The 27,821-nt window shown below is 39.8% G+C and overlaps 1 protein-coding gene across 7 annotated transcripts in view; it reads right to left on the minus strand.

The window, feature by feature from the left end:
• Positions 1 to 27,821, minus strand: part of LOC120530167 (catenin delta-2) — a 1,616,252-nt gene that overhangs the window by 271,402 nt on the left and 1,317,029 nt on the right. For all 7 annotated transcript variants that reach the window (XM_039754393.1, XM_039754398.1, XM_039754395.1 and 4 more), the window contains one exon: positions 1,450 to 1,663. In XM_039754393.1, the coding sequence (XP_039610327.1) occupies positions 1,450 to 1,663 (214 nt within the window). The remainder of the gene's footprint in view (positions 1 to 1,449; positions 1,664 to 27,821) is intronic.

Consider the following 27,821-nt stretch of genomic DNA (forward strand, 5'->3'; position numbering starts at 1 on the left):
AACCAGTTAAGCACACATGGACTTGTCAAGAGAAACTGATTCAACAAAGGGAAAAAAAGATGGCACAGTCAGTCGCCTACAGCTCCATTATGAGAATTAAGGGGCACACGCTCTGGACAGCAAAGGGACTCCCATCCCGGTCACTGAAATTTGATAATATTAACTGGGCAATGTTACCCACTGGACACAGTTTATGAAAGTTAAAGGGTGCGGGAAAGTAAAAGGGTGCGGGACTCCATACACCAAGGGGCATGTGCTTCATAAAGTCTGATAAATGTACACAAGGGGGTGCTATTTGGACCCCACCACCCTGGTCATCTAATAAGTCTAATGATACCAGGTACACTGAGGGGTGCTGTCTATTCACTTGGCCCATGGCTGCAAATGGGCCTCTACAGGTACTGGGAGCCATAATACTGGTTAATTTACTTATATATACCAGTAATCTATCAAGTACAAGGTTTGACAGTTTTTCCCAGTGCCTCATGATGCTTTTTGAGGCCAGCTTGACATCATAATGCTGTATCAGCCAGTGGATCTATCTATCTATCTATCTATCTATCTATCTATCTATCTATCTATCTATCTATCTATCTATCTATCTATCTATCTATCTATCTATCTATCTATCTATCTATCTATCTATCTATCTATCTATCTAAGGATGCTCTTCATTCATTTCAGTTCAGCACTCAAGAAGATAATCCCCGAGAAGCTGGTAGGCAAGCAGGACATGCTGGGCTTTAACACTTCTCTCTTTGCAGTTGGTTTCTGGACTTCACATCTGAGTTCACATTATAAATAAGCTCTGCAGGGCCACCATAATGAATTGTGTGTTCAGCTCACTTTTGTTCATCTTGTTGACTCACAAACTGCACAGATCATCAAGTTTGCTGATAACACAAGAGTACTGGTCCTCATCTATTGTCTAAATGGCCTTATCCCTTGTGGAGTGTAGTGACTCTGTAATGTAAATGGTTTTATGAGTTGAGATTAAACATTAAAGTTAGTGAGTGTGAGGCTGTAAGCACAGTTTGCAAAATGGGTCCAGAGAACAGCGAGAGACTGACAGTTACTTATGTCCACTTGTATAGGGCCAATTTAAAATTGTCAATTAAGTTACATGTCTTTGATATTTGAGAGGAAATCTTGGACAAAACTCCTTGCCAACAAAAGGTTAATGTGCAAAATTTTCACTGCTGTAATGGAAACAGCTGAAATAAATTATGATCCTGAAAGTCACTTTGAGTGTCGTGTTTTTTTAAACACGTAATAACTATTTTCAAATGAGACTCTCTGGTATACTGAGGTGTTCCTACCCAGGAATTACAACAGAATTTCATCTCTCCACACAGTCACAAAAACTTGTGATGTGTACCCATCATTTATATTGACTGGTTTAGCTGCTCGGTGTATCATACTCATTCAATTTCTGTTGTCAAAGGTTACCTGTCACCAGCTCCTTGATCTCCAAGTCATTGGTCTTTCTCAGCAGCCGAACCAATGCAGGGATTCCGCCACAATTTTTCAAGGCAATCTTGTTGTCATCATTTGCTTTGCCATACACCAGATTTCGCAAAGCTCCACATGCACTTCTGTGAACTTCGGTCATCCGATGATCCAGCAGGTCTACCAGTAGCTGAATTCCACCCTGTCTCCGGATCTAAAAGGAAAAAAAGGCAGAACACTGAGTCCATTATTTGCTGCAGATGATTCTCCATCAGTGGTGTCTACCCATGGGTCCTCCCTTCAATTTCCACTGAATTAATTTTTATAAATATATTAAACTGCATTTGAAGATATTGTGCAATTCTTTGAACTAGAGATATATGTTGTGGTGGGCAGCTGGGTCCCATGCCCGGCCAGGATGCCCCTTCTACACATGTTCTGGGGGAGCAATCATGGACTGCTCAATACCTCCCCTGTGACGTTTGGTGGCATCCCTGGCTGAGGATGGTGCCTCAGTTTCCCGCAGGGCTCCATAGGAGATGGAGTTCTCCACAGCGCTGTTGGGATCTGGGGTGGCTGCCAGGGGGTGCTGCATGGGTCCCTGAGCCAGCCTGGACAATTCTGCAGCCCTGCCCAGAAGTACAATCAGAAGCAGGTGATCAAGCACCTGGAGCATTTCCGGCTGGACTATAAAAAGGACCAGCAACCACCACTCAGGGCCAGAATCGGGAGGAAGAGAATGAGGTTGCCAAGGAGGAGTGGTGGTGCAAAACGGGAGTGTTGTGGTGATTTTAAAAGTGCTTGTTGGGACTGAGTATAGCCTGTGGGGTTCATAGGGAAGACGTGCCGCACAGGTGAAGAAAATAAAAGTCTCTGTGCTTTTACACGTGCCTCTGTATCAGTCTGTGCCGGGTCGGCTGCTATATAGCACTATTTTCACAATGTCTATTCCAAAATGCATTTTTAGGTATCTCAAATATATTTTAGGGTATGTTAAAATGACATCCTGCTCACTTCGGGATTTTGTAAAAATGTATTCTTTATTGATTTTAATCAGAAGCAGGTAACATTCCATACAATCAAGTTAAACTTAACAAAGCAAAATTCAAACCCTACCCAAGAGAAAGAGAGTCGAGCCAATAGCCATAGCTACTCTATAAACGCAACAAGAAAGAAAGAGTATCCTTTTCCTCGATACAGAAGGTTATTCTAAAATGTTATTGATTAGATCCTGCCATATTTAAAAAAAAAGGATTGAACAAATACTTGAAGTGAGAATTAGATTTTTTTTTCCAGTTTCAAGTAGTACAGAACATCAGTTACCCACTGACGTAAGAGTGGTGGGGTAGGATTCATCCAGTTGAGCAAGATAGGTCTACGTGCTCGTAGTGAGGTAAAGGGAATTACGAATTGTTGGTCCCTCTCTACTTCAAGGCTGACTGGGAGTCCACTGAACACGGCTGTTAATGGGTTAGGGGTGATTGTGACACCAAGGCTGTATGATAGGCTTTCAAAGATTTTTCTCCAAAATGTTAATTTGGTGCACATCCAGAATTGTAGATGCATTTTAAGATATTTCAAATACATTTTGAGACATAATGAAATAATTTCCCATACATTATGAAATATCTCAAACACAAAATACCAGTTAAGTCGGTACCCCAAATAATGCACGCTAATTCCAGAGTGATGTACTGCAGAGGGGTCAACTAATTGTAGAGTTACCCAGGGTAGGGGACATGGACCTCTCCTTTCCCACTTCCCCACAGGTCTCCTGTTTTGAAGGTTAGGCCTTATACATTTATCTAAGCCACCTCTGGCTTTTAATTTCAAGATTTACCAAATTCTTTTCAATAAACTAAGTACTGCGTCATAATTTTGTCTGACGTTACTAATAATTTCCTTTGCATTGGTGTCTGAATGAATGTAAATTGCATACCCTATTATGCAAAACCATTAGCAAGAACAATCATGTTATGTACGGCCATCTAAGTAAAGTAAAAGAAACTTAGAAAACAATAAAACTGAAACAGAAAATCGCTGTTATACGAAGCAAGCAACTGAACACACTGTATTATATATCTCACATTAAATAAATCAAAGTAGACAATGAATTGGGAATACAAATTATCACAAAATCATTCACAATGAAGTTCTTATTTCAAGTTGAGAAACAGAGGAGGTGTTACTCTAGGGAAACTAAGACTTCTTCCAGAATTTATTGCTGGGGTGTCATTACTACTGATTACTGAATGAATCTTGTGAGCTGCCATAATTTCCTGCAACCGTTATGTTCACATAATGCAAATGCATTTTTTCCGCACTATTGTTTACTTCGGTGTAGGCACAATTATAATACACTAGCTGTGTAAGCCCATACTGTAAAAAGTCCGGGGTCCTATAAACTATTAAAATCGTCAGAAAATAAATTGAAGTGTAGAGATGTCAGGTAATTGAAAGGAACTACTCTGGGCATCTCTCTCCTAGGAGGATTCATTTTGCCGACGTGCTCACATCGCTTGTGCATTAGCGGCTAAGCGATTGTCTCTTATTTCGGAGGCTTTGTTGTGCTGATGTGCTCGCCTCGATTGTGTATTAGCGGCGATAGGAAAAGTGAAAGGGATACCATTTTACCGATGTGCTCGCCTCGCTTGTGTATTAGCGGCTAAGTGAGTTTCTGTTTCCTCGGAAGTGCAACCCTTACCCTGACTCTACCTCTCACTTCCGGGCCGGACAGACAGACACACACACTTCTATGCGTAGATGTTTATATATAAGATTTGGTCATACAGAGTTGTCTCTACATACTTTGAGGCATAATGCAAAATGCAATATGAATAATTCTCACCAAAAAGTATTAAGCCAGCACATAGTAACTGACTGATGTGATGGTATGAGACATACGAACTTATGTATCCAGTAAAGCTCTAACAATGACTGATACCGAGGGACCAGATTTACTTTCTTATGGACCAAGTAAAACTCCACTAGCAGACAAGTGTTGATTGGTACAGAGTGACCAGACATATTTACTTGTCTACCTGGTGAAACTCTTATGTTGATGGAAATGGAGGGACCAGACATACCCAGTAAAACTCTTGCATTGACTGATACAGAGGGACAGGTCATACTTATGTACCAACTTAGTAAAAGTCTAATGTTGATTGACATGGAGGGATCGGGCATACTTACTTACTTACTCAATACAACTCCTGCATTGCTTAATGCAGAGGGAATGGATATACTTATTTTTCTACCCTGTAGAGCTCTTGCATTGATAATATAGATTGCCCAGTAAAGATTTTGTATTGGTTGATACAGAGGTGACCGGACATTCTTAACCTACCCAGTAAGACTTTTACATACACGTATGAATTCTCAAAGCCATTTCAAGGTCACAGGCTATCATGAAAACATGGACATATTTTAAAATAAACTCACGCATTTTGAGATTCAAGTCAAGTGCAATTGAAGAAATTTCAAAGTGACACCTACTGTATAAAATTTTCTGTGCTTTTAATAAGATTACATGTCACTTTAAGATACATTGAAATGTACATTAATTTTTTTTTAAAAGATATCTCAAGATGCACAGAAATGTATTATAATAGATCTGAAAATTCATTTCAGATATCTCAAAATGCATTTAAGATGTCTTAAAGTGTAATGGTTATTATGTCAAGATATCTTAAAATGTCATCAGGATATCTTAAAATGGATTTCTCCTCCATTTGAATGCATGTCAAGATACATTTTAAGATATCATTAAAGAAAGGAATTTATTTCAAAATATCTGATCACTATTTTGAGATATCTATAATACAATTACGAATATCTTATACATGTTTTGAGATATCTCAAAATGAATTTCTTCTTATTTTAATATATTTTAAATACATATTGAAAGCAATTGCAGAAAGTGATTTTGAGACATCTCAGTATCATTTTCTAGTAACTTAAAAAGTATAGGGGATTACTGACATTACAAATATATTTGAAATATCTCCTAATGATTTAAAGACATGATGTATTTAGGTATCTTAAAATGCGGTGGAATTTACTTCAAGATCTCTTAAAATGGCTTTGAGATGTCTGAGAAGCTGAACTGCATTTTAAGAAAGCTGCTTTGGCTTAATGTACGACCCACCCGCCTCACCAGTAAGATGGGCAGGCCTAGCAACAAGCAGAATGTGTGGCATTTCAAGGCTTAACATTATCTTAATGTTAACATCCATCCCGCTATATCCTAACAACAGGGCCACGGGGGTCTGCCAGAGCCAATCCCAGCCAACACAGGGCGCAAGGCAGGAAACAAACTCTAGGCAGGGCGCCAGCCCACCGCAGGGCGCACATACACACACCCACACCCACACCCACACACCAAGCACACACTAGGGACAATTGGACTGTGGGAGGAAACCCACGCAGACACGTGGAAAACATGCAAACTCCATGCAGGGAAGACCTGGGAACTGAACCCGGGTCTCCTAACTGCGAGGCAGCAGTGCTATCACTGCGCCACCCTAATCTTAACATTTATAATTAATAATATTAATAACATTAATAGTCTGTAAAAAAGGTAATTGTAATAATTATATTAAAAATAAGAGAGCGGGAGAGCTTCTGTAAATGCTGCCGCATGTTGCTAGGGTCAGGCTACTCTAAGGTGAGACCTAGTTTTGGGTGGGCCGGTAAGGATTCTGGCCAGTTCTCTGTAGGCTTCATCTTGTCCTTCTATTTTCATGCCAGAATCACAAAAGAGAGGACTGGTTTTTGGTTACAAACTTTCACTTGTTTACACTTGTTGTATCTTTCAATCCCTATTTAAAAATAAGGGGATAACACTTTCTCTCTCCCTGTCTGCCATTTTAACGGATGTTTTTGGTTTGACTCATGTTGGCCGCCTGATCTGTGGTACATGGAAGCATAAGACAAAATCATGTCAAAATAAACTGAATAAAAGTGTACTCTTTCCAGTGAATTCTCAAGCATATAATATTAGATTAGACACCCTTCCTTTTATCATTGCAGAACAGTTTAAATACCTCGGGTAAACATCACAAGTAAACATAAAGCTCTTTATCAACAAAATTTCGTCGTCTGCATGGAAAAAATTAAACAAGACTTGCATAGATGGTCAACCCTTCATCTCACACTAGCTGGAAGAATTAACACTGTTAAGATGAATATTCTTCCTAAGCTCCTTTTTTTATTTCAAAACATCCCAATATACATTAATAAATCGTTCTTTAAGCAATTAGATTCAACAATAACCTAATTTATTTGGAACTCAAAACATCCACGCATTAAAAGAGCGACCCTACAAAGACAAAAGGCAAAAGGTGGCATGGCTCTACCTAACTTCCAGTTTTATTACTGGGCAAATATACAGTCGATAAGAACCTGGACACAAATAGAAGAACATACACAGGCATGGACCGCAATAGAAGTAAAATCCTGCAGTACTTCTTTGTATTCCCTGCTCTGCGCTCCAATAAACACACGTTATCGGCAATACACTAATAACCCAATTGTGCTCCACTCACTTAGAATCTGGAACCAATGTAGAAAGCATTTTAAGACGGAGAAGCTTCTATCTGTGGCACCCTGCAAGAGAACCACCTCTTTCAACCCTCACAAACATATGCAGTTTTTAATATCTGGAAAAATTTGGAATTAACTTGCTTAGAGATCTTTATATAGACAACGTCTTTGCATCCTATGAACAATTACATTCCAAATTTAACATTCCAGCTACACATTTCTTTCACTATCTTCAAATCAGGAACTTTGTTAAACAGAACCTTCCAGATTTTCCTCATCTTGCACCCTCATCCACGCTGGAAAAATATTGCTCAATTTTAAGGAATTAGACTCCATCTCTACAATATATAAAATCATTTTACAATCTCTTCCTTTCAAAGATCCAAGAGGACACTGGGAAAAGACCTCTCAATTAATATATCAGAAAAGGAGTGGAAAGTAGCAATGCAGAGAATTCACTCGAGCTCCATATGCAAAGCATACAATTATACAACTCAAAATTATATATCGAGCACATCTGTCTCGACTAAAACTCTCCAAAATGTCTCCAGGGCATGATCCAACCTGCGAATGCTACAAACTAGTTCCAGCCTCACTAGGTCACATGTTCTGGGCCTGCACCAAATTAACATTATTCTGGACCAAAATTTTTAATTACCTCTCAGACAGCCTTGGACTCACAATCCCTCCTAACCCATTAACAGCTGTGTTTGGGGTTCTTCCAGAGGGGCTTAAAGTGGAGAAGGACAAACAAATTGTGATTGCATTCACTACACTCTTGGCACGCAGACTTATTCTGATAAACTGGAAGAACCCAAACTCTCCTCTTTAAGTCAGTGGGAAACCGATGTGTTATATTATTTGAAATTGGAAAAATCAAATACTCAGTTAGAGGATCTGTACAGACTTTTTCAAAACATGGCAGGATCTAATCAGTAATATTTTAAAATAAGTTTATAAAGCACAGAGAATTTATTAATTTAGGTATTTTTACAAGCCTTAAATTTTACACCGTTTGGCTTGCTCTCTCTCTCAAGGGTGGGGATCGATCTGTTCTTAACATAATTCTTTTTTTTTGTAAAAACTTGATTGCTTTGTATGGATTGTAATACAATTAATAAAAAATAAATAAATAAATAAATAAATAAATAAATAAATAAACTTTACTGTCATCTCAACCAAACACAAGTATACAGAGAGATGAAATGTAAGGAAATTCAGGGCTCACAGTGTGCACATAGTGAAAATAAGACAAGACAACATGGACAAAGCCATGCAAAATGACGACATAAACAGTCGCAGTGGACTCGTCAATATCAACTTCCAAACAGTGTTCAGAAGCCATTAAGAAGGCTAACATAATGTGAGGTTATAAAGCGCCTTGATATGTAGAATACAAGTCCAAGGAGGTTCTGCTCAAGCTTTATAACACACTGGTGAGGCCTCATCTGGAGTCCTGTGTGCAGTTTTCATTTCCAGGCTACAAAAAGGACACAGCAGCACTAAAAAAGGTCCAGAGAAGAACGACTAGGCTGACTCCAAGGCTACATGGGATGAATTATGAGGAAAGATTAAAAGAGCTGAGCCTTTACAGTTTAAGCAAAAGAAGATTAAGAGGTGACCTGAGTGTAGTGTTTAAAATTATAAACGGAAATCAGTCCAGAGCAGGGGTGCCCAACTCCAGTCCTGGAGGGCCGCAGTGGCTACAGGTTTTCATTCTAACCCTTTTTCTTAATTAGTGATCAGTTTTTGCTGCTAATTAACTTCTCTTGAATTCATTTTATTTGACTTGCTCTTGAAGGCTCAGACGCCTCAATTGTTTCTTTTTCCTTAATTAGCAGACAAACAAAAATGAGATACAAAATGAGCCAAAAGCAGGACCAGCAAACTGTGTCCATCATACAATATCTGAAAATAAAGAAAGATGATGATGATCTCAGAATGCTGATCTGCTCTTAGAAAAGAGAAAATCCACAATTTTGGAAATATCTGCAATTGCACAAAGAGAGCAGCAACAAGCCATGGAATTAAAGAACGGGTTTAATTAACAAGAAGACTCAGCGCCTAATTAAGCAGCTGGTTGGAATGAAATTGGTTGGAGTTTGAGGCCCTGACTTAGTTGGTCTTCTGTTGGCTCACTCACTTCACATTTCACTTCTGTTTGGGTGCCATTTAAGGAAAGAAATGAAGCAGTTCAGAGCAACAATGAAGAAATTCAGGGAAACAAATCTTAAAAACCAAGTCAGTTAAAATTAATTCCAAATAAGTTAATCAGCACCAAAAACAGACCACTAATTAAGGGTTAGAATGAATACCTGCAGCCACTGTGGCACTCTAGGACTGGAGTTGGTCACCCCTGGTCCAGAGGATAAAGACTTTGACTTTAAAATGAGTTCAACAAGAACACAGGGACACATTTGGAAACTTGTAAAGGGTCAATTTGACACAAACATTAGTTTTTCTTCACACAGGGAACCATAGACAGTTGAAATAAGCTACCAGGTAGTGTGATAGACAGCAGGACTTTAGGGACTTTCAAAACCTGACTTGATGATTTTTTGGAGGAATTAAGTGGATAGGACTGGCAAGCTTTGTTGGGCTGAATGGACTGCTCTGTCAAAATTTTTCTGATGCTCTAATGCAAGGGTGCCCAATGCGTCGATCGCGATCGACCGGTAGTTCGGAAAGGGAGTGCAGGTAGATCGTGTTGCATTCAAAAAAAATTTTTTTTAAATATTAGTCTGTCATTTATCCTCCCTATGGCATTTGCCACTTGATTGACATACAGGGCGGCCAGTCTGAGATCTCGTTTCTTCTAACACACTGGTCATCCCGCACACACGATCAAACGCGCGAGCTACTGCAAAACTCCGGCTGTGATCTAGTTAGCTTTCCAATTTATATCGACTAAAGAAGGGATTTAAAAAAAAAATTTGTTGTTTATGGGCTGGATGTGGAATTGGAAAAGGATTTTTTTCTCTCACAATGTCACAATCGAAGTGCGTTTGTCTGATCTGTCAATCTATCATTGCTATTCTAAAGAAGGAAAATGTGGAAATGCACTTTCGAACTGTTCATAAAAACTACGAAACTGACTTCCTTCTGAAAAGCGATCTGAGAAAGAAAAAGTAGAGAGGGAACTAAAATCGCAGTTAATCGTACAGCCATCATTTTTCACTCGGCTGAATTCAAAAGCAAATGCAGACACACTGAAGCATCGTTTTTGGGTGAGTCACTCGATCATTAAGCATAAGAAGTCCTTCCAAGATGGAGAGATGAATAAAAGAGGCCTTTGTGGAGGCAGATGGCTAAGAAGAAATTCCTGCTGAGATTTCAAGACCCCTTGCCAAAGAAAAGGAGTTTCTCCTTGTCATTAAACATGCAGAATACAAACAACTTAATAACGATCAATGGGCGCTAGACTTTGCATTTTTTTTCCGATCTGACCAACATGTTGAATGAGCTTAATTTACAGCTGCAAGGAAAAGAGAAAACCATGGTCAGTATGATTAGTTCAGCTAATGCTTTCAAACGAAAAATGCAACATCTGTCCTCAAAGCTGCAGCTCCTTGATTTGGAGAACATCCAAAACCTCACATCAGAGCTGGAGACGCAATGGAAGGCGTGTGTGCAACTTGACAGCATCCGCTACACAAAGCAGATTGAAAATTGTCTCTCAGACTTTATCTAACAGAAAAAAAGTAACGAGTCGAGTGTTGCCCAATGTAAAGGACTAAGAGTAGCGCTTCTTCTTCACAAATGTACTCAAGTAAAAGTAAAAAGTATGGTGCAGTAAAACTACTCTTAGAAGTACAATTTTTTTAAAAAGTTACTCAAGTAAATGTAACGGAGTAAATGTAACTCATTACTACCCACCTCTAATACTCAGTATACTGTATATATATATATATATATATATATATATATATATATATATATATATATATACAGTGCATCCGGAAAGTATTCTACACAAAACACCCCATAATGACAACGTGAAAAAAGTTTACTTGAGGTTCTTGCAAATTTATTAAAAATAAAACAACTGAGAAAGCACATGTACATAAGTATTCACAACCTTTGCCATGAAGCTCCAAATTGGGCTCAGGTGCATCCTGTATCCCCTAATCATCCTTGAGATGTTTCTGCAGCTTCATTGGAGTCCACCTGTGGTAAATTCAGTTGATGTGACATGATTTGGAAAGGCACACACCTGTCTATAGAAGGTCCCACAGTTGACAGTTCATGTCAGAGCACAAACCAAGCATGAAGTCAAAGGAATTGTCTGTAGACCTCCGAGACAGGATTGTCTCGAGGCACAAATCTGGGGAAGGTTACAGAAGAATTTCTGGTGCTTTGAAGGTCCCAATGAGCACAGTGGCCTCCATCATCCATAAGTGGAAGAAGTTTGAAACCACCAGGACCCTTCCTAGAGCTGGCCGGCCATCTAAACTGAACGATCAGGGGAGAAGGGCCTTAGTCAGGGAGGTGACCAAGAACCCGATGGTCACTCTGTCAGAGCTCCAGAGGTCCTCTGTGGAGAGAGGAGAACCTTCCAGGAGGACAACCATCTCTGCAGCAATCCACCAATCAGGCCTGTATGGTAGAGTGGCCAGACGGAAGCCACTCCTTAGTAAAAGGCACATGGCAGCCCACCTGGAGTTTGCCAAAAGGCACCTGAAGGAGTCTCAGACCATGAGAAACAAAATTCTCTGGTCTGATGAGACAAAGATTGAACTCTTTGGTGCGAATGCCAGGCGTCACGTTTGGAGGAAACCAGGCACCGCTCACCACCAGGCCAACACCATCCCTACAGTGAAGCATGGTGGTGGCAGCATCATGCTGTGGGGATGTTTTTCATCAGCAGGAACTGGGAGACTAGTCAGGATAAAGGGAAAGATGACTGCAGCAATGTACAGAGACATCCTGAATGAAAACCTGCTCCAGAGTGCTCTTGACCTCAGACTGGGGCGACGGTTCATCTTTCAGCAGAACAACGACCCTTAGCACACAGCCAAGATATCAAAGGAGTGGCTTCAGGACAACTCTGTGAATGTCCTTGAGTGGCCCAGCCAGAGCCTAGACTTGAATCCGATTGAAAATCTCTGGGGAGATCTTAAAATGGCTGTGCACTGACGCTTCCTATCCAACCTCATGGAGCTTGAGAGGTGCTGCAAAAAGGAATGGGCGAAACTGGCCAACTATAGGTGTGCCAAGCTTGTGGCATCATATTCAAAAAGTCTTGAGGCTGTAATTGCTGCCAAACGTGCATCAACAAAGTATTGAGCCAAGGCTGTGAATACTTATGTACATGAGATTTCTCAGTTTTTTTATTTTTAATAAATTTGCAAAAACCTCAAGTAAACTTTTTTCACGTTGTCATTATGGTGTGTGTGTGTAGAATTCTGAGGAAAAAAATGAAATGAATCCATTTTGGAATAAGGCTGTAACATAACAAAATGTGGAAAAAGTGATGCGCTGTGAATACTTTCCGGATGCACTCTATATATATATATATATATATATATATATATATAGTGCATCCGAAAGATATATATATATATATATATATATATATATATATATATATAGACTGCATCCGGAAAGTATTCACAGCGCGCATCCGGAAAGTATTCACAGTGCATCACTTTTTCCACATTTTGTTATGTTACAGCCTTATTCCAAAATGGATTAATTTCATTTTTTTCCTCAGAATTCTACACACAACACCCTATAAACACATTATATATATATATATATATATATATATATATATATATATATATATATATATATATATATATATATATATATATATATATAATTTTTAATGTAGGTAGATCACTTTGACCTGGTCATTTTAAAAGTAGCTTGCATGCTGACAAATTGTGGGCACCCCTGCTCTAATGTTTCTGACAGCCTGGAAAAACAAAAGAATTTTATTGCCAGGTGTCCTTCATGGTATTATGGGATAAAATTGAAATAAGTAACTACAATGGGATTAAGCATCCTGTCTCAAACAACGTCAAAAGAAACATAAATTATCTTTGCACTGATAGATTTACATGGCTATGGCTCCGTGCAGGTCTAATATAACATGAAGAGGCCATTCTTACTACTGAATCCTGCAAAGATCCTACTGTACTAAAGATGTGGCAAAGAGCTTCTGTTTCCGTAAGACACTTGAAAGGAAATAGAATGCCAAAAATGAAAGAAAGTCTTGTACTTTTTAAGGAAGACAGAAGACAAGAAAATAAAGTGGTGTGCACAGAATGTTTCATTTCACTAAGGGATGATTCAATTGAATTTTTATTTTGTGCCATTAGTTAGATGACATGTTGACAGAATAACTTGTTCCGTTCCCAGTGGAGAAAATTAAAATGATTACTTTTCTCGTTTCATAAAGTAGAAAGGCTTTTTGATTATAGTGAGAAAAAATTGTGGCTGTACTAGAAAAGGCTGTGCTCTAGGCAGTGCCAGTTCTTATTAAAAGTGAATTAAATAATAGCCTAGCATGTTGGCATGAATAGGTAATCTGCAGAAGATAACTTCACCTTGGAAGTATGCAGTGATCCTTAAAGTCCACGTTTTACACATTTTAATGACAAACCTTCCGTCATTTTTCATCTGGTTTAGGGTCACCGTGTACCAGCGCCTTTCCCAGCAGCAATGGATACGAGGGAAACGCAGAATCTTATAGTTGTAATGTTTTTGACAAGGAAACTTTAATTGAAATGATTTTATCACAAGGCTGCAACATAACAAAATGTGAAAAAAGTAAAGGAGGGTTTTGAGTACTTTCTGAACGCACTGTATGGCTGCAAAGCCCCATTTTCAGTAGCCAGTATGCTAACAGTAAACTCTCTGTCGTTTAAATGCTAACTAGTTATTAGAGAAACCTTTATAATTGTGTTTGCTCAGCTGCCACCTGTATTGCTGTTCAGTAAAGCCAGGAAATTGTCTTTGCTTGGTTTGCAAGGTACTGGCATTCCTAAATTTGAGTTCAAAATGGCCAATTCTCAAGATTGATGTCAATTTTTTGTTGTTTTGTGGAATTAAGGTTATTCCGTGCAGCAGACTGCCAAGAAACTGAAGATTTCACACAAAATGACCATTACTGCCTTGAGAGAAGAGAGCTTTTGATGGCATCTAACCAGAACAGACAAAGTGGACAAAAGGCCCAGATGTGCAACGTGTAAAGACAACAAGGAGATCACAGTTTGTAGGCTGAGAAGCAAACGCCCTGCAGGTCCTTAAACACACGGCAAATGGCAGCGCATTCTGCAAGAGTGAAAATGCAACTCTGGAATGGCAGTGTTAGGCCTTCTTGGACAGGGTTTGTCCTCGTCTGCTAGCGGAGTTACTAATCCAGCTGCCCCTCTTCCGACCCACTCTCCCTCTCATGATCTTGGTCTCTACACTCACTGTCCCTCTGACTTGAGATGGCCCTAAAGCCCCAACTGGACACCAATGTTTTTAATGTCTTGACCAAGCATTGTGCCTTTACTACAACTAACAAAATAGCTGAATGATTATTTTAAAAATGCTTTTCTATCTTCAAAAAAAAAAATGATGAAAACATAATTTAACATGTACGACAGCAGAAACAAATGTATTTCTGCAGTACTTAATGATCTGAGCGGTAAAAATAAAGCTTTATTGCTCTTCAGTCGCTCCTTTCATTATTGTTCGCTTAAGGCCACGCAGTAATGACTGTTTCCAATATGGAGGAAAATCCTTGCAAAATTGCTCTTTGTGTAATGGCTCTTAATGATTCTAATTACATGGAGAGCTTATGCATGAGAAATAATGAGCAAATACGAAGCAGCATTATGAGAAGAAGAAGAAAATAAAACTGGCAATGTCAAGGAACACAAATCTGATGAACAACATAAAGGTAGAAGTGACTGTGACCGACTTGGGTCCAAAATGATTTTTTTTTTTCTGTGGGATCATGTTTATCATTTAAAGACTGGAATAAATTAATATGAAATGGTTATGCATGTCACCTTGGGTATTGGCTTGGTGGCACAGCAGGTAGAGCTACTTCTGACCATTCAGGTGAGAGGCCTTTTGTCTCAATTCTAAAGTGTTGTCAAGCTGAGTGGAAGTGCAGTGCATGCTGGAGAAACTGAAACACAAAATAGCACTACAAAGGTTCTTCTTCATTATTGTACTCTATTATAGCTGGGAGAATTAACCTTGAGCTTTCTGATAACAATGTCCAAGCATTTTCTGTGCTGTGAGAAACTGGAAAGACAATGCAATTTACAGGATCTGTGAGGGAGTGTCCCAGTGTGCATGACGCCTTGTGCTAGATCTGAGTTCCATCCAAGGATGGGTTCCACCATGTCAGTTTTGCTGCTCAGATTGGCTATACTGTAAAACATGTTCAGAAAATGGATGAGTGGATGTGTCTATTATACATTATACATATTACACATACTATTAGATGATTCATTGCATTTTACTTCTGATCCAAATTATTCATATTATACCAGTTATGTCTTTCAATGAGTGAATGATTATAGTACTTTACAAGTTTACAAGTGGCAGGCCGCATATGTATTTAATGTAGGTGGGGGCCATGACCTTATGGGATTTTAAAAAAATAATTCAATGGTGCGGCTTGGGCTCTGTGGGGCTGTATGCTTGGGCAGCCCTGGGATGTTTCATGGAGAGATCGGGGCAGCACGTGAGAGCAGTGTTGGCTTCAATTGCCTCATTGACTTTCCATGGGTCATAATTATGATGCCATACCCATGGAGAGATAAAGAATAGTCTCAGAATGACAGAAGAGATCCAAAAACTAAAAAAAGGAACAAAAAAATGAAGAATACAGTAATTCCCCGCTCTATCGCGGTTCAGCTATCGCGCCCCTGCTACATCGCGGATTTATTAATACTATCATTATCACTAGGGGGCTCCACCCCAGGCTCGCTTTGCTCGCCTCGCCCACCCCCTCGTTTGGTTTACCGGATAAACAATTTAAAGAGACTGTTATTTTCATGGGAATTGTTACATATGCATTATTTTTATCTTCATTTTAAAACTTTTGTAAAAACAATATTTGTGCTTTATTTCCTGCCCCGGGCATGGTTAAATCTCTTTCTCGTGGCACTTATAATGCTCCCCGCGTTGCGAAGGGTGGGGTCTGAACGCAGGCTAAGCAGAAATGGGCAGATCATCTACTGGCTTTGTGCTGCTTCTGCCAAGATTGCTGTTCTGTTTGCTCTGTGCGTTCTGAAGGAGGAGGAGGAGGAGGAGGAGGAGGAGGAGGAGGAGGAGGAGGAGGAGGGTGAGTGTGATGGCTGAACGCACGCTAAGGCCAGAGTTATACTTCACACGACGTGACGCATGCTGCAGCGGAAGCTCCTTTTACGCAAGCATTGTAGTGTTCATACTTGCGCATACTTTACGTAAATCTGGAGGATTATTCAAGCGTCGTATATTCCCGATCGTAATGACACCAAAAATTTGAAAAGTCTCACATACCATCTTTTGTGCCGTCTATTTTTTTTGCAACTTCACATCGGCAACATAATGTATAGCACTGTATTTGAGCCACTGAGAAAAAAATAAAAGACACGTGTATTTTGTGATTAAAGTGGAAATTTCGGCTTTAATCTCGAAATGTCCACTTTAACCTCGTAGTTTACTTTATTATTAAAGCAAACCACCGTAAACGTCATCCCAGTTTTTAATCGCTACGAGCTTCTTGGACCTGACAGCAGGTAAAATAAAAAAATAAAAAATAGACGGCACAAAAGATGGTATGTGAGACTTTTAAAAGGTATCGTGTCATTATGATCGGAAATATGCGACGCTTGAATATAAAAGCACCACGAATGCATCTGTATGTCGGCATTTTGCTTCACCACTTTGAACCATTCATCAAACAGCAAAGCGCACACATCGATCCCCGTAGGATCTGCATAGTGGCATTCTGTCACATGTAGATAGTAAACAGAGACTCTGACGTCACGTTCTGACTTTTAGCACGCCGCGCCCCCCGACTTTTTGCTGGTAGTGCAACTCGCGCGCAGCGTCCGTTAATTTCTGAGGACCTGCTCAGAGGACGCGTGAAATGAATGCTGGGAACGCGTGGCAGCCATGATGCGGGCGCGGACGTGTTCAGAATGTGAAGTATAAATCGGCCCTAAACCGGCCCTTAGGAGAAGTGCTCGGATCTGGTCACGATCGCTTCGCTCAGAATCCCTCTTTCTCTCCTGGAGGCGCGCTATGGGTAGAGCTGAAAGCAGGCTAAGGAGAAGTGGACTTCGTGCTGGCTCTGTGCTGCGTCTGCCAAGATGCATTTTCATCTTGTCGCTCTGCGTGTCAATCATTTAAAAGCCTGTACAGCAGCTGTTCTTCTATCTCACTGCCTTGTCTTGCGTGAAGTTAAAATGTTTTATAATAGAGAGTTGTTACTCATATCCTTAGCCCGACATCCACATATCATATGTGTTTACAAAGTGTGTTTTAATAAGTTTACATGTGTTTAAAATGTGTGGGAGGCATAGTTTAAGGCTTAAACTATATAAAAAAAATGTGTTATTGCTATATCGCATATTTTCACCTATTGCGGGTGGGTCTGGAACGTAACTTCTGCGATAGGCGGGGGATTAATGTAGAGGCATAGAGGTGACAAGCGGTCGGTGGACAGCAAGGGAGCGAGCGATTGTTACTCCAAGGGTTGGACTGAGCGCCACTGAACAGTTGAACTGTGTGCCCAGGCATCCGGAGGACTTCAGGGAAAGGGAGCAAGGAAGACAGAAGTTGTTCAGACACTGACAGAGGTGGCAGGATATGAAGAGCTGACTCTGAGTGCCATTGAGAGGGACAGCAGCTGTTGGCATCTCTGCTCAACTGTAAGACCCAACAGGGTGAGCTGGAGGAAATGGAAGGCAGAAGACACACTGGGCTGGCAAGATGGTATGGAAAAGAAAGGGAACCTGATGTCTGCATAGTTTAATTCAGGATTTTTAATTACGGATTTATTTATTTAATGATTATACAATCATACATATGTTCAATTCATCATAATAACTATTCATAGTGGCTCCAAAATCCGTACTGACCCCTACTCTCTCTTCTGTTTCTTTTTCCGGTTTCTTTGCGCCACCACCACCTACTCAAAGCATCATGATGCACCAACATTGATGGACTGAAAGCCAGAAGTCTACGTGACCATCATCATCCTTCCATGAAAACCCTAAATACAAAGAGGACTGTTTGATTTATGTTCGGTAGATTGCCCAGAGTGGACTGGGCGGTCTCGTGGCCTGGAATGCCTACAGATTTTATTTTTTTTCTCCAGCCTTTGGAGGTTTTTTTTTGTGTTTTTTCTGTCCACCTTGGCCATCGGACCTTACTTATTCTATGTTAATTAATGTTAACTTATGTTTATTTTTAATTGTGTCTTCTATTTTTCTATTCATTTTGTAAAGCACTTTGAGCTACATTTTTTTGTATGAAAATGTGCTAAATATATAAATAAATGTTGATTGATTGATTGATTGATTGATTGATACAATCTCAGAAGAACACCGGCATTTATGGAACTTTTTATTGGATTATTTATAGACTCGCTGTGCTACCCATCTAAGACAAGTTGAAATGTAAGTAATCAACATAGACCTCAGCGTTAACATTTGCAGTGTATCATGCAATACGTGTGTATCTGTTATATTCCATTTGGTAAGAGATTCGTAAAAGTGGTGCTAATGTTTGTGAGGCAACATCTGTTGAAATAAAATATAGAGTGCATTTCATTACTAAAATGTTTGTGATGTGCCATCTTTTGGAATGAGAGAGACAGACACACACACTCTTATCCTTTTTTGGATTAAGAAGAAAGCACTGCACTTTTGGAGCATTGTTGTATTCACCTTTGCTTTGTTTAAATAAAAGCACTTTGTATATTTGCACCCACCTCTTGCTTGTTAAGTGTCCTCATGGCCCGACTCATCTCGGTTCATGACTATCGATGGATCTGGGTTCAAGTATGTTGTGGCACCTGGACTGTCACAGTATATTCTGTGATGGACTGGAACCTCCTGAAAGGTGGGCTCTGCTTTATGCCATTTGTAACCACCGCTGGACAGCACTTTACATCACTAAGGCAATGCAATTAGATACCATGGTCAACAGTGCTGAAGACAGCGGTCAAGTTGAACAGAATAAGCAGACCACTAGATCCTGAATCTTCTTAAAAAGGTGTGTGGCACTTATTAAAAAAGGTGAAGCAATTAGAATTCTCCGTATTGAAAGGATTCTGTTTAATCTTTTCATCACAATAAAATCCAGACAAAGACATACACCGACACTGTACATTAGATCATTAAAAAAATATTTTGATGAGAATGTGACATTTAGTCCATCAAAGCTTTTAAATCCTATAACATTAAGTTGAGATTTGGGTCCCTAAAGTTCTACTGTCTACTGCACTATTTAGTCATTTTCTCCAAATGTCTATAGTAAAGAGCTCCTTAAGTGACAAGGATAAGAAAAAAATGAGTGGATAAAAGATATTGAAGGGAGAAAAGAATGTTTGCATTTTCTTGAAAAATTGCTTCTGGTCTACTGTTAGGTGCTTTAATGTTGAAGACGTTACATGAAGACACGTGAGCATCCCAAATGACCGAAACACCACTTATGAGCATGAGTATGATGACTGCAAGTAGTTATTAATAAATGTCATCTCCAAAAAATGTGGTCATTAATGCAGAATTCCTACCAGGATAGTATAACGGGTATAGTGCTGAACATGTGGCCCTAACTTATATTTTTCCAAGAAACGTAATATAAATGATTGAATCAGATAGTGGCTCCAATAAAGGGACTGGTGTTCATGGTGCTGCCTTGCATGGAGTTTGCTTTTTCTCCTTGTTTCCACATGCGGTTCCTCCCATGATCCAATGACATGCAGGCTAAGTGGATTGTACTCTCACAAAGTCAGACGTGATTCTCAAATAAGAATGCGGACAACCTGCTAAAAAGTGTGTAGTGAATAGTGGTGAAATATTGTGCTGCAAAAGCTACATCCACAGGGCTTCTTCCTGAAGCACTCGCCCCCAATTTCTCTAGTCCTGTGCTTTTTAAACCACAGCCAGGCTATCAGGGAGAGAGCAGCAGACTTGACATCGAGAGCAAATAAAAAGCTAAAATTGCTGTTATCCATTCAGGAGCTCAGTAGCACAGGGCAACTGAAGCTTAATAATTCATTTGTGTGTTGTCATGAGTGTTGCAGCAGTGGAGACAGACAGACACACACACACACACACACACGTAGACCACTGAAGCTACTGGGCTTCACACGTTACAGAAGTACCGCTGTCTTCTACAATATCCTTCTATCGTTATTGCATCGCTACCAGAAATAACAACAGCAAACTGAGTTTAGATATGCATTGTGGTCTAAGGATATACAATGTGTTAAGACGCTGCAGCTATTTGGTCAGGCCACGTTTACATTTCCAGTTGGACGGTAATGTTAGATTTCTTTAGTTATTCGTTTAGACGCGCAGTCAGAAGGTGGATGTTGGGCAGCCTTATCTGTGCACCTGCTGGTGTCGTTAGGCGGGTCTGTTGATTCGGATGCTTTGAGTACTGAAATCTGCGTCTCCTGTGGCTCTTCGTTATCGGCTAGCTCTCTTAACGGCAGCCCTCTTATTGGAGTGTGGCACACGGTTTACTTCAAATGCATATTTTGCAGTTTATATTTTCAAAAGTATAGCTGGCATTTCTTTCAAGCTTACTGTACATTGACTCTTATACTATCGTCAAAACAGTGAACAACAGAGAGCGCACACAGCACCGGAGACAACGTATCGTTCATGTTTATCACTTGATGCTGTCCAATGCCAGTGTATTATCTGTTACTACAGAAAGAGATTCCCGTGCATCTGTTTATTTGTAAAATGTGTACTCTCTGTACACTCAACACACATTTATATGTCTAACTACCTGTCCCCTGCGGCTCTACTCATGTAGTAGTGAAACAGGACAAACTTTAAAAATCAATTAAAAAATGTAAAAAAAATGTAATTCTGGCCAAGGGGAATGTAGGTACACTCCAATGTCAAACGTTGGCACTGTATCTGATCATGTTCAGCTCTGACGGGAGAGTGTCCCCCACATGGGGAGAGAAGCACGCAGCCATGATATCTCTGCCAGTTAGCAGCTACCCTCTAAAAGATACGTAGCTCTGATCTCTCTCTCGAAAACGTCTAACGTTACTTCTTAACAGTACGCTCCAACTTGTGATGAGATGTAGAGCAACTCAAATGGAGGCTGGCGTGTGAGTGGGCAATAGGGAGAAGGGAGGAGGGATGGACCCGTCTACCCCGCCCACTTACCCCTCCCACACAGTCCACTTTCCCGTCTCCTCGGCCAGCACCTTCTCTCTCTCGGATTCGCACAACTAAATCGTGATACTTAGCACAATGAGTGAAGTTGCAAAATCAACAAGAATGCTCAAGCAAATTAAAGAAGAAAACCTGATCTAAATCTGTTAAGTAGTTCTCTCGTGAAAAGCAGATAGACATACAGAAAGACAGACAGACAGATGTTGGATTTTACAAATACTGTATATATAGGTGGAGTGGTGGCTCTGAGGCTAGGGATCTGCACTGGCAATTGGAAGGTTGCCAGTTCGAATCCTGTAAATGCCAATAAGGACTCTGCTCTGTTGAGCCCTTGAGCAAGGCCCTTGACCTGCAATTGCTGAGTGCTTTGAGTAGTGAGAAAAGTGCTATATAAATGCAAAGAATTATTATTATTATTATTGTGAAGGTCAGCCCAGATCACAGAAAGACTCCAGGACACACAGAAGTCCAAAACATACGTTGTTTTTATTTCCCTCTTAGCACACAACACAGTGCCCTCAAACAGTCACAATTACTCAGTCCTTCTGCCGCCCTCACCCCTCCACTCCCAAGTTCTGTCCTTTGCCTCCCGACTCCAGCTCCTTGAATGGAGTGAGGCGGCCATTTTATGTTGCACCTGGATGTGCTCCAGGTGCACCCTGAGGAAGTTCCTGCACCACTTCCTGTGCTGCATGGGCACCTGGAAGCACTCCAGGTGTGCTTGAATTCTCTCCCGGCAGCACTTCCTGGTGTGGTGAAAGTGCTGCAGTCCAGGGTTCTGGGATGGTCCAGGCTCCTCTTGGTGCTGGCCACGGGCCCCAACGGGGTTGAGCTTCTATGCTCCAGTCCTGCTGCCCCGATATAAAACAGGGAGACTTCTCTTTCATATTCTGGGTGGAAAGTATCGTCTCTCTCCCAGACCTTCCATCCTCCAGGCGTCCCGACTGGGCCAGAATCCCAGTCATCTGCCACAATGTATATAGATATAGGTAGGGTTTTTTTAAGAGACTTTTCGACTGTAGATGCTTCATCGTAAACACAAGGTTTTTCTCTGTCAGGCCAGGATTAATGAGGGCACTTCTGATCTTTGCAAGTTTAAAATCACCACCAGTACTTTGAAAACCGCCTTCATGACGCATTGGATTGGTTTAGAAACGTGACACTCAGTGAGACGTCCAGCTTTAAGTATAATTCACACATCACTGTCTCCAAAAGTATAAAATATATGTCTGGCTTCAGTGAGACTAGGTGGATTAGTGATGCTAGTGTGTGAGCATGTTCACCTTGCAGTGGGCTAGTGTCCTGTCCAGGGATTGTTCCTGCCTTGTGCCCAATGCTTGCTGGGATCGGTACCCTGCAAACCTACTCTGGATAAGTGGGTTTAGATAAGAAGTGAATGAATGGTTGAGCCAAACACGTCACTCAGATAACTTACAGCAGTTACAGTATGCATATGTCATTGCTGAGGCCATCAGCATCAAGGTCTTCAGTTTGATTTAAAACATGTTGCCACCTGTCATGTACTTCACTTTCTTCAATCACTATCTGATTCGACTCTTACTATGGCAGCCAAGTAGCTTGGAAATGAAGGAAACTGGCACATTTGTGTAGGTGCAAGTTCCAATGGGAGCATTCATGCATACAATTCTAATTCAGTCATGAACCTATCAGTATGGTAGACGAGATGTGGACAGTGGAAGAGCTACACGCTTCAAGAGAAAAGGAAACCAAAGTATGCCAGGAAAGTATCAAAAAGATATAACATATAATACTGTAGGTGCAAAAGCAATTTTCATGGCCAAAGAAATATAAAGCATTGAATGCTGGAAAATAGATTGATTTCTCACAAAAAATGCTTTTTTCCTCATCCAATTTCATGCGTAAGCTTAAATGTAAGAAAATGTGAAGTTTCCTCTGAGTCAAGTTACATTTGCAGGAGGCTTAAAAATTATAAAAGTGCAGTTTCACTGTGGTGAATAATGTGAATAAATCATTTTATGGCTAATAACACTTGCTTTATGGAATTTGTAAGTAAGAGTGAAAACTGACGTGAGGAATAAAAATAAAAGGATTACGTCTAAACAGCATTAGGTATTTGGACGATACTGTGTTCTTAGCCAGTACTGAATCAGAGCCGCAAGTTCAGTTGGACACAGAGGCAGACAGGGTCTTCTTTTGAATGTGACAAAGGTCAGTAAAGGTTGTAAAGCAAAACAGGAATGACATCGATATTAGAATGACGCTTGAATCGAATAAGTTCGCAAAAAACAAGTATCTGGGAAGGATGGTTCATGACCTCTGGGACACTAAGGTGGAAGTAAGAGCCCTGTGACGTACGAGTTCCTGTCTTGCACCCCAAAATACGAGGCTCAGTACTTTAGCAAAACCAGCTTTATTCAGCTGGTTCAGTGGTTACTTATTGTAGCAGGATCTTTCACTGTCCTATACAAAGACACAGCAGTCAGGCAGGGTTGTGACCAGGTTAGTGGCCAAGTAATACTGCTCCCTGCATTTATAATGTTCCTTGCATTACCCATCGACAGCAGACGCTCATAGTGCGACCGCGATCTTTTAGGATTTGTTTTCTCAGAGAGGTGCTACAGTGCTTGGGAGCCTGTGGATGCCCCGCCGACCGACATGCAGATGCAGTGATCACGATTCAGGACGCTCTTCGGCGTGTCGTCCCATTGGGCACAGCCCCAAAAGAGTTTATAAACCTTACGTCGTCTGATTGGTGGGAGCCCCAAAAGAGTGTAGAAACCTTATATCGTCCGATTGGTGGTAGCCCCAAAAGAGTGTAGAAACCTTACAGCCTGAATAGAACAAGTACATTCTGTATTTATAAAAAGGAAAATCATCCTTTGTAATAGACAATTAAATCAAAAATCAAGTTTTAAATATTATTCAGCACTTCTTTACAGTTATGAGCCATGACATCTCATTTAAATCAGGCATCTCAAATGCATTTGTCCCAAAGAGTTCAATTTTTGTTTCATCGTACCAGAGAATCTTTTCCCTCATGCTCTCAAAGTCCTCTGAATTCTGTTTGGCAAACTCCAAGAGCGCTGTCATACAGTATGTGTCTGACTGATGGAGTGTTCCTGAAATGGCTGTCCTTCCAACAGCTTTCCTCAATCTCAGCAGAGGACTTGTGAAGCTCTGTTAGAGTGATAATCGGCTTCTTGATCATCTCCTTGACCCAAGGCCCTTCTTGCCTGGGTACTCAATTTGACTGGTGGACAACTTTAGGAAGAGTCCCATTGGTTCCAAAACTCCTTCCATGTTAATATTATTGAAACCACTGGGCCCCTAGGAAGGCTCAAAGCTTTCAAAATTGTTTCATATCCTTTTCCTGATCTACACCTCACCACCAAGTTATTACAGAGGTCTACAGAGAGTTCCTTGGACTTCATGGTAGGTTTTTTGGCCTGACATGCTGTGTTAAGTGTTGGTCTTCTATACACAGGTGTGTGTGCGCCTTTCTAAACCATGTCCAGTCAATTCAGTCTACCACAATCAAAATCTGGACACATCTCAAGGAGAAATAAGCAAACAGAATAATCCTGATCATAATTTGGAGCGCCACGGCAATGGGTCTGAATACTTACATGAATGAGACATTTCAGATTTTGATTTTTAAGAAATTTGCAAAACTTTCTGAAAACACGTTTTCACTTAGTCCTTCTGGGTTATTGATTGTAGATTTATGGGCAAGAATGACAAGTTAAATGTACAACACAATAAAGTGTGCAGCAAGTGTAGGGGTCTGAATATTTTCCAAATTCACTATAACCGAGCTACCTTATCTATAAGAATAAACCACAACTTTAAATATCCTATTCTGTATTGTAAGTCATTTAAAGCCGCAGAACACTTTCTCACCGCTTTCTATGTAATTCTAGAAAACCCTGGCAGAAAAGAATATGTTAACATACAGCAATAATAAAAATCAAAGGCTGACAGTTTTCTTGATTACACTTTATGCTTGTCTGTGGGGAAAACATTATCTTGAGTCGGGCTAATTTCCCCCCTCTTAATCAATACACTGTAGGGTTTTATTTAAAATAATCCATTTTAGCAAACAACGTGGATACATAGTTTTCCTTAAAGATTTGCTTGCTCCTAACAGTTTCCTTGAGAATAGCCCAGAATAGATCATAAAAAATAAAAATGGCCATTGCTGTATAACAGAAAGTAGCATACAGAGGCTTATAAATGTGCTAATTAAGTTATATAGCATTCCTACTATTTATTAGACCGTTGTAGTTTCTTAACGTGAGTATAAACTTGGGTGAAAACAAAAGGGTAAGATCATTAATCTGAGTCCTTCACAACAACATTAAAACTCATTACATCTGCATTTCAGGAAATACATGCAGGTACTTTAAAGGTCACTCCAAAAACAAAAAGAAATTTATTTTATGACTGAGAGAAATAAATGTCATATAAATGTTCTGCATGACCTGCGATTTGAGATGAGCAGTGAATTTTACATCAATGCGATGAGCGTGTAAATGACCCTTCCCACTGTACGGCATGTTTAACTAAGTTTTCAGAAGTAATGGAGTTTATCTTTTTTTGTTTCACTATATCTTAAGGTAGCGGACTCAGTGACCATGACGTGATATCATATGCTTTTCTTAAAATGTGAGCAGACGTCTCTGAAACTGACACTTAGCAGACGGCTTGCGCCTTTACTTTAATAAATGAAAGCTCTAATGTTGCCTCATGAGAATAAGATAGAACTCCCCTTTAACAACTCTGTGTAGCAGTTCACTCAAGAAATAAAACAAAGTCTCTCAGCTAATGCAAACACAATTGCACCAACAAAATAGTTATATGCGGTTAAACGAGTCCAAAGAATCCAAAACATTTCACGCTGACAATGAAAGCATGGAAACAACGGTATTGCTTTATGAACAACTATCCATCCATTATCCAACCTGCTATATCCTAAGTACAGGCCCTGCCAACACAGGGCACAAGGCAGGAAACAAACCCCGGGCAGAGCGCCAGCCCACTGCAGTGCTTTATGAACAATCCTCACTTCATTTGTTTTTGAGCATGTAGTGTTTGTGTTAAAGCTCCTTTTTCATGTGAGGTCTTCATTGTTAATTTTATACTGAAGGTTGAGAAATTTTACAGCATGTATTTCAGTATTTTACCACTAGGGGTCTACTGAGCCACTCTATGGAATTCTAATCATCTCAGTTAATCTGTCAAAGTTGATAAGTAAATTGGAGGACACAGAATAAGCATGCAGCCAAAGAACACAAAAATAAATAGATATAGATAGATAGATAGATAGATAGATAGATAGATAGATAGATAGATAGATAGATAGATAAACATGAAATGTACTATATTGATAGACAGACAGACAGACAGACAGATAGATAGATAGATAGATATGAAATGTACTATATAATAGATAGATAGATAGATAGACAGACAGATAGATAGATAGATAGTTAGATAATCATGAAATGTACTATATGACAGACAGACAGACAGACAGACAGACAGACAGACAGATAGATAGATAGATAGATAGATAGATAGATAGATAGATAGATAGATAAACATGAAATGTACTATATTGATAGACAGACAGACAGACAGACAGACAGATAGATAGATAGATAGATAGATAGATAGATAGATAGATAGATAGATAGATAGATAATGTAGTGGAGTTGGCAGGATTACAGACAGATTGGGAGGAAGGTGTGTCCGTTATTGATGAAAGTCATTTAAATTGAATATGCTTCAATGATATTTATAAATAACAAAATTATAGTGAACAGAATATGTTAAAATGTAATTAGAATGTATAAGTTTAAATAATAAATTATTATAATATACAACGAGTAGTGTATTACTTGTCATGATACATGACTGGGGGGCTTTTGAGCAAGATGCTCCCCTCATTATAATATGTGTCTTTCCTCAGAAAATTCTTTTATAGGCATGAAGTTTTATTCACATATTTATTTTTACAAATATTTTTGCAATGCTGACTCACTGACTCAGTCTATTTGGGATTTTTTTTTTCTGGACGAAAATTTGTTGTCTTTTGAAGACAAAGAATCACACTAACCATCACCTCTTTAAAAAAATAAACTACTTATCAAGTACTACGAAGAAGAAGGTGATCCAAAACAGCTACGTTGCTCCACGTTGTGGTTGCTTTCTTCACCAGCTTCAAAAGTTTAAAGTCCCTGTGCCATCTCTTGTTCTTTTGAGTGTTTCTCCCTCATTCTTTTAGAATCAAACCCCCCTGGACATACACTATTAGGCAATGGACTTCTTCTAACCGCCTCTAATTCTTTCTCAGGAAATACAAGATCATTGGAACTGTCTGATAATCAAATACATTGAACTACACGACTGCTTGTTTATTGTTCAGTTACATAATTGAGAATGTAACTGTTGCACTGTTCGTCAGGGGTGTGTTTT

Source organism: Polypterus senegalus, chromosome 5 (genome assembly GCF_016835505.1).
Source record: "Polypterus senegalus isolate Bchr_013 chromosome 5, ASM1683550v1, whole genome shotgun sequence".
Taxonomy (NCBI): domain Eukaryota; kingdom Metazoa; phylum Chordata; class Cladistia; order Polypteriformes; family Polypteridae; genus Polypterus; species Polypterus senegalus.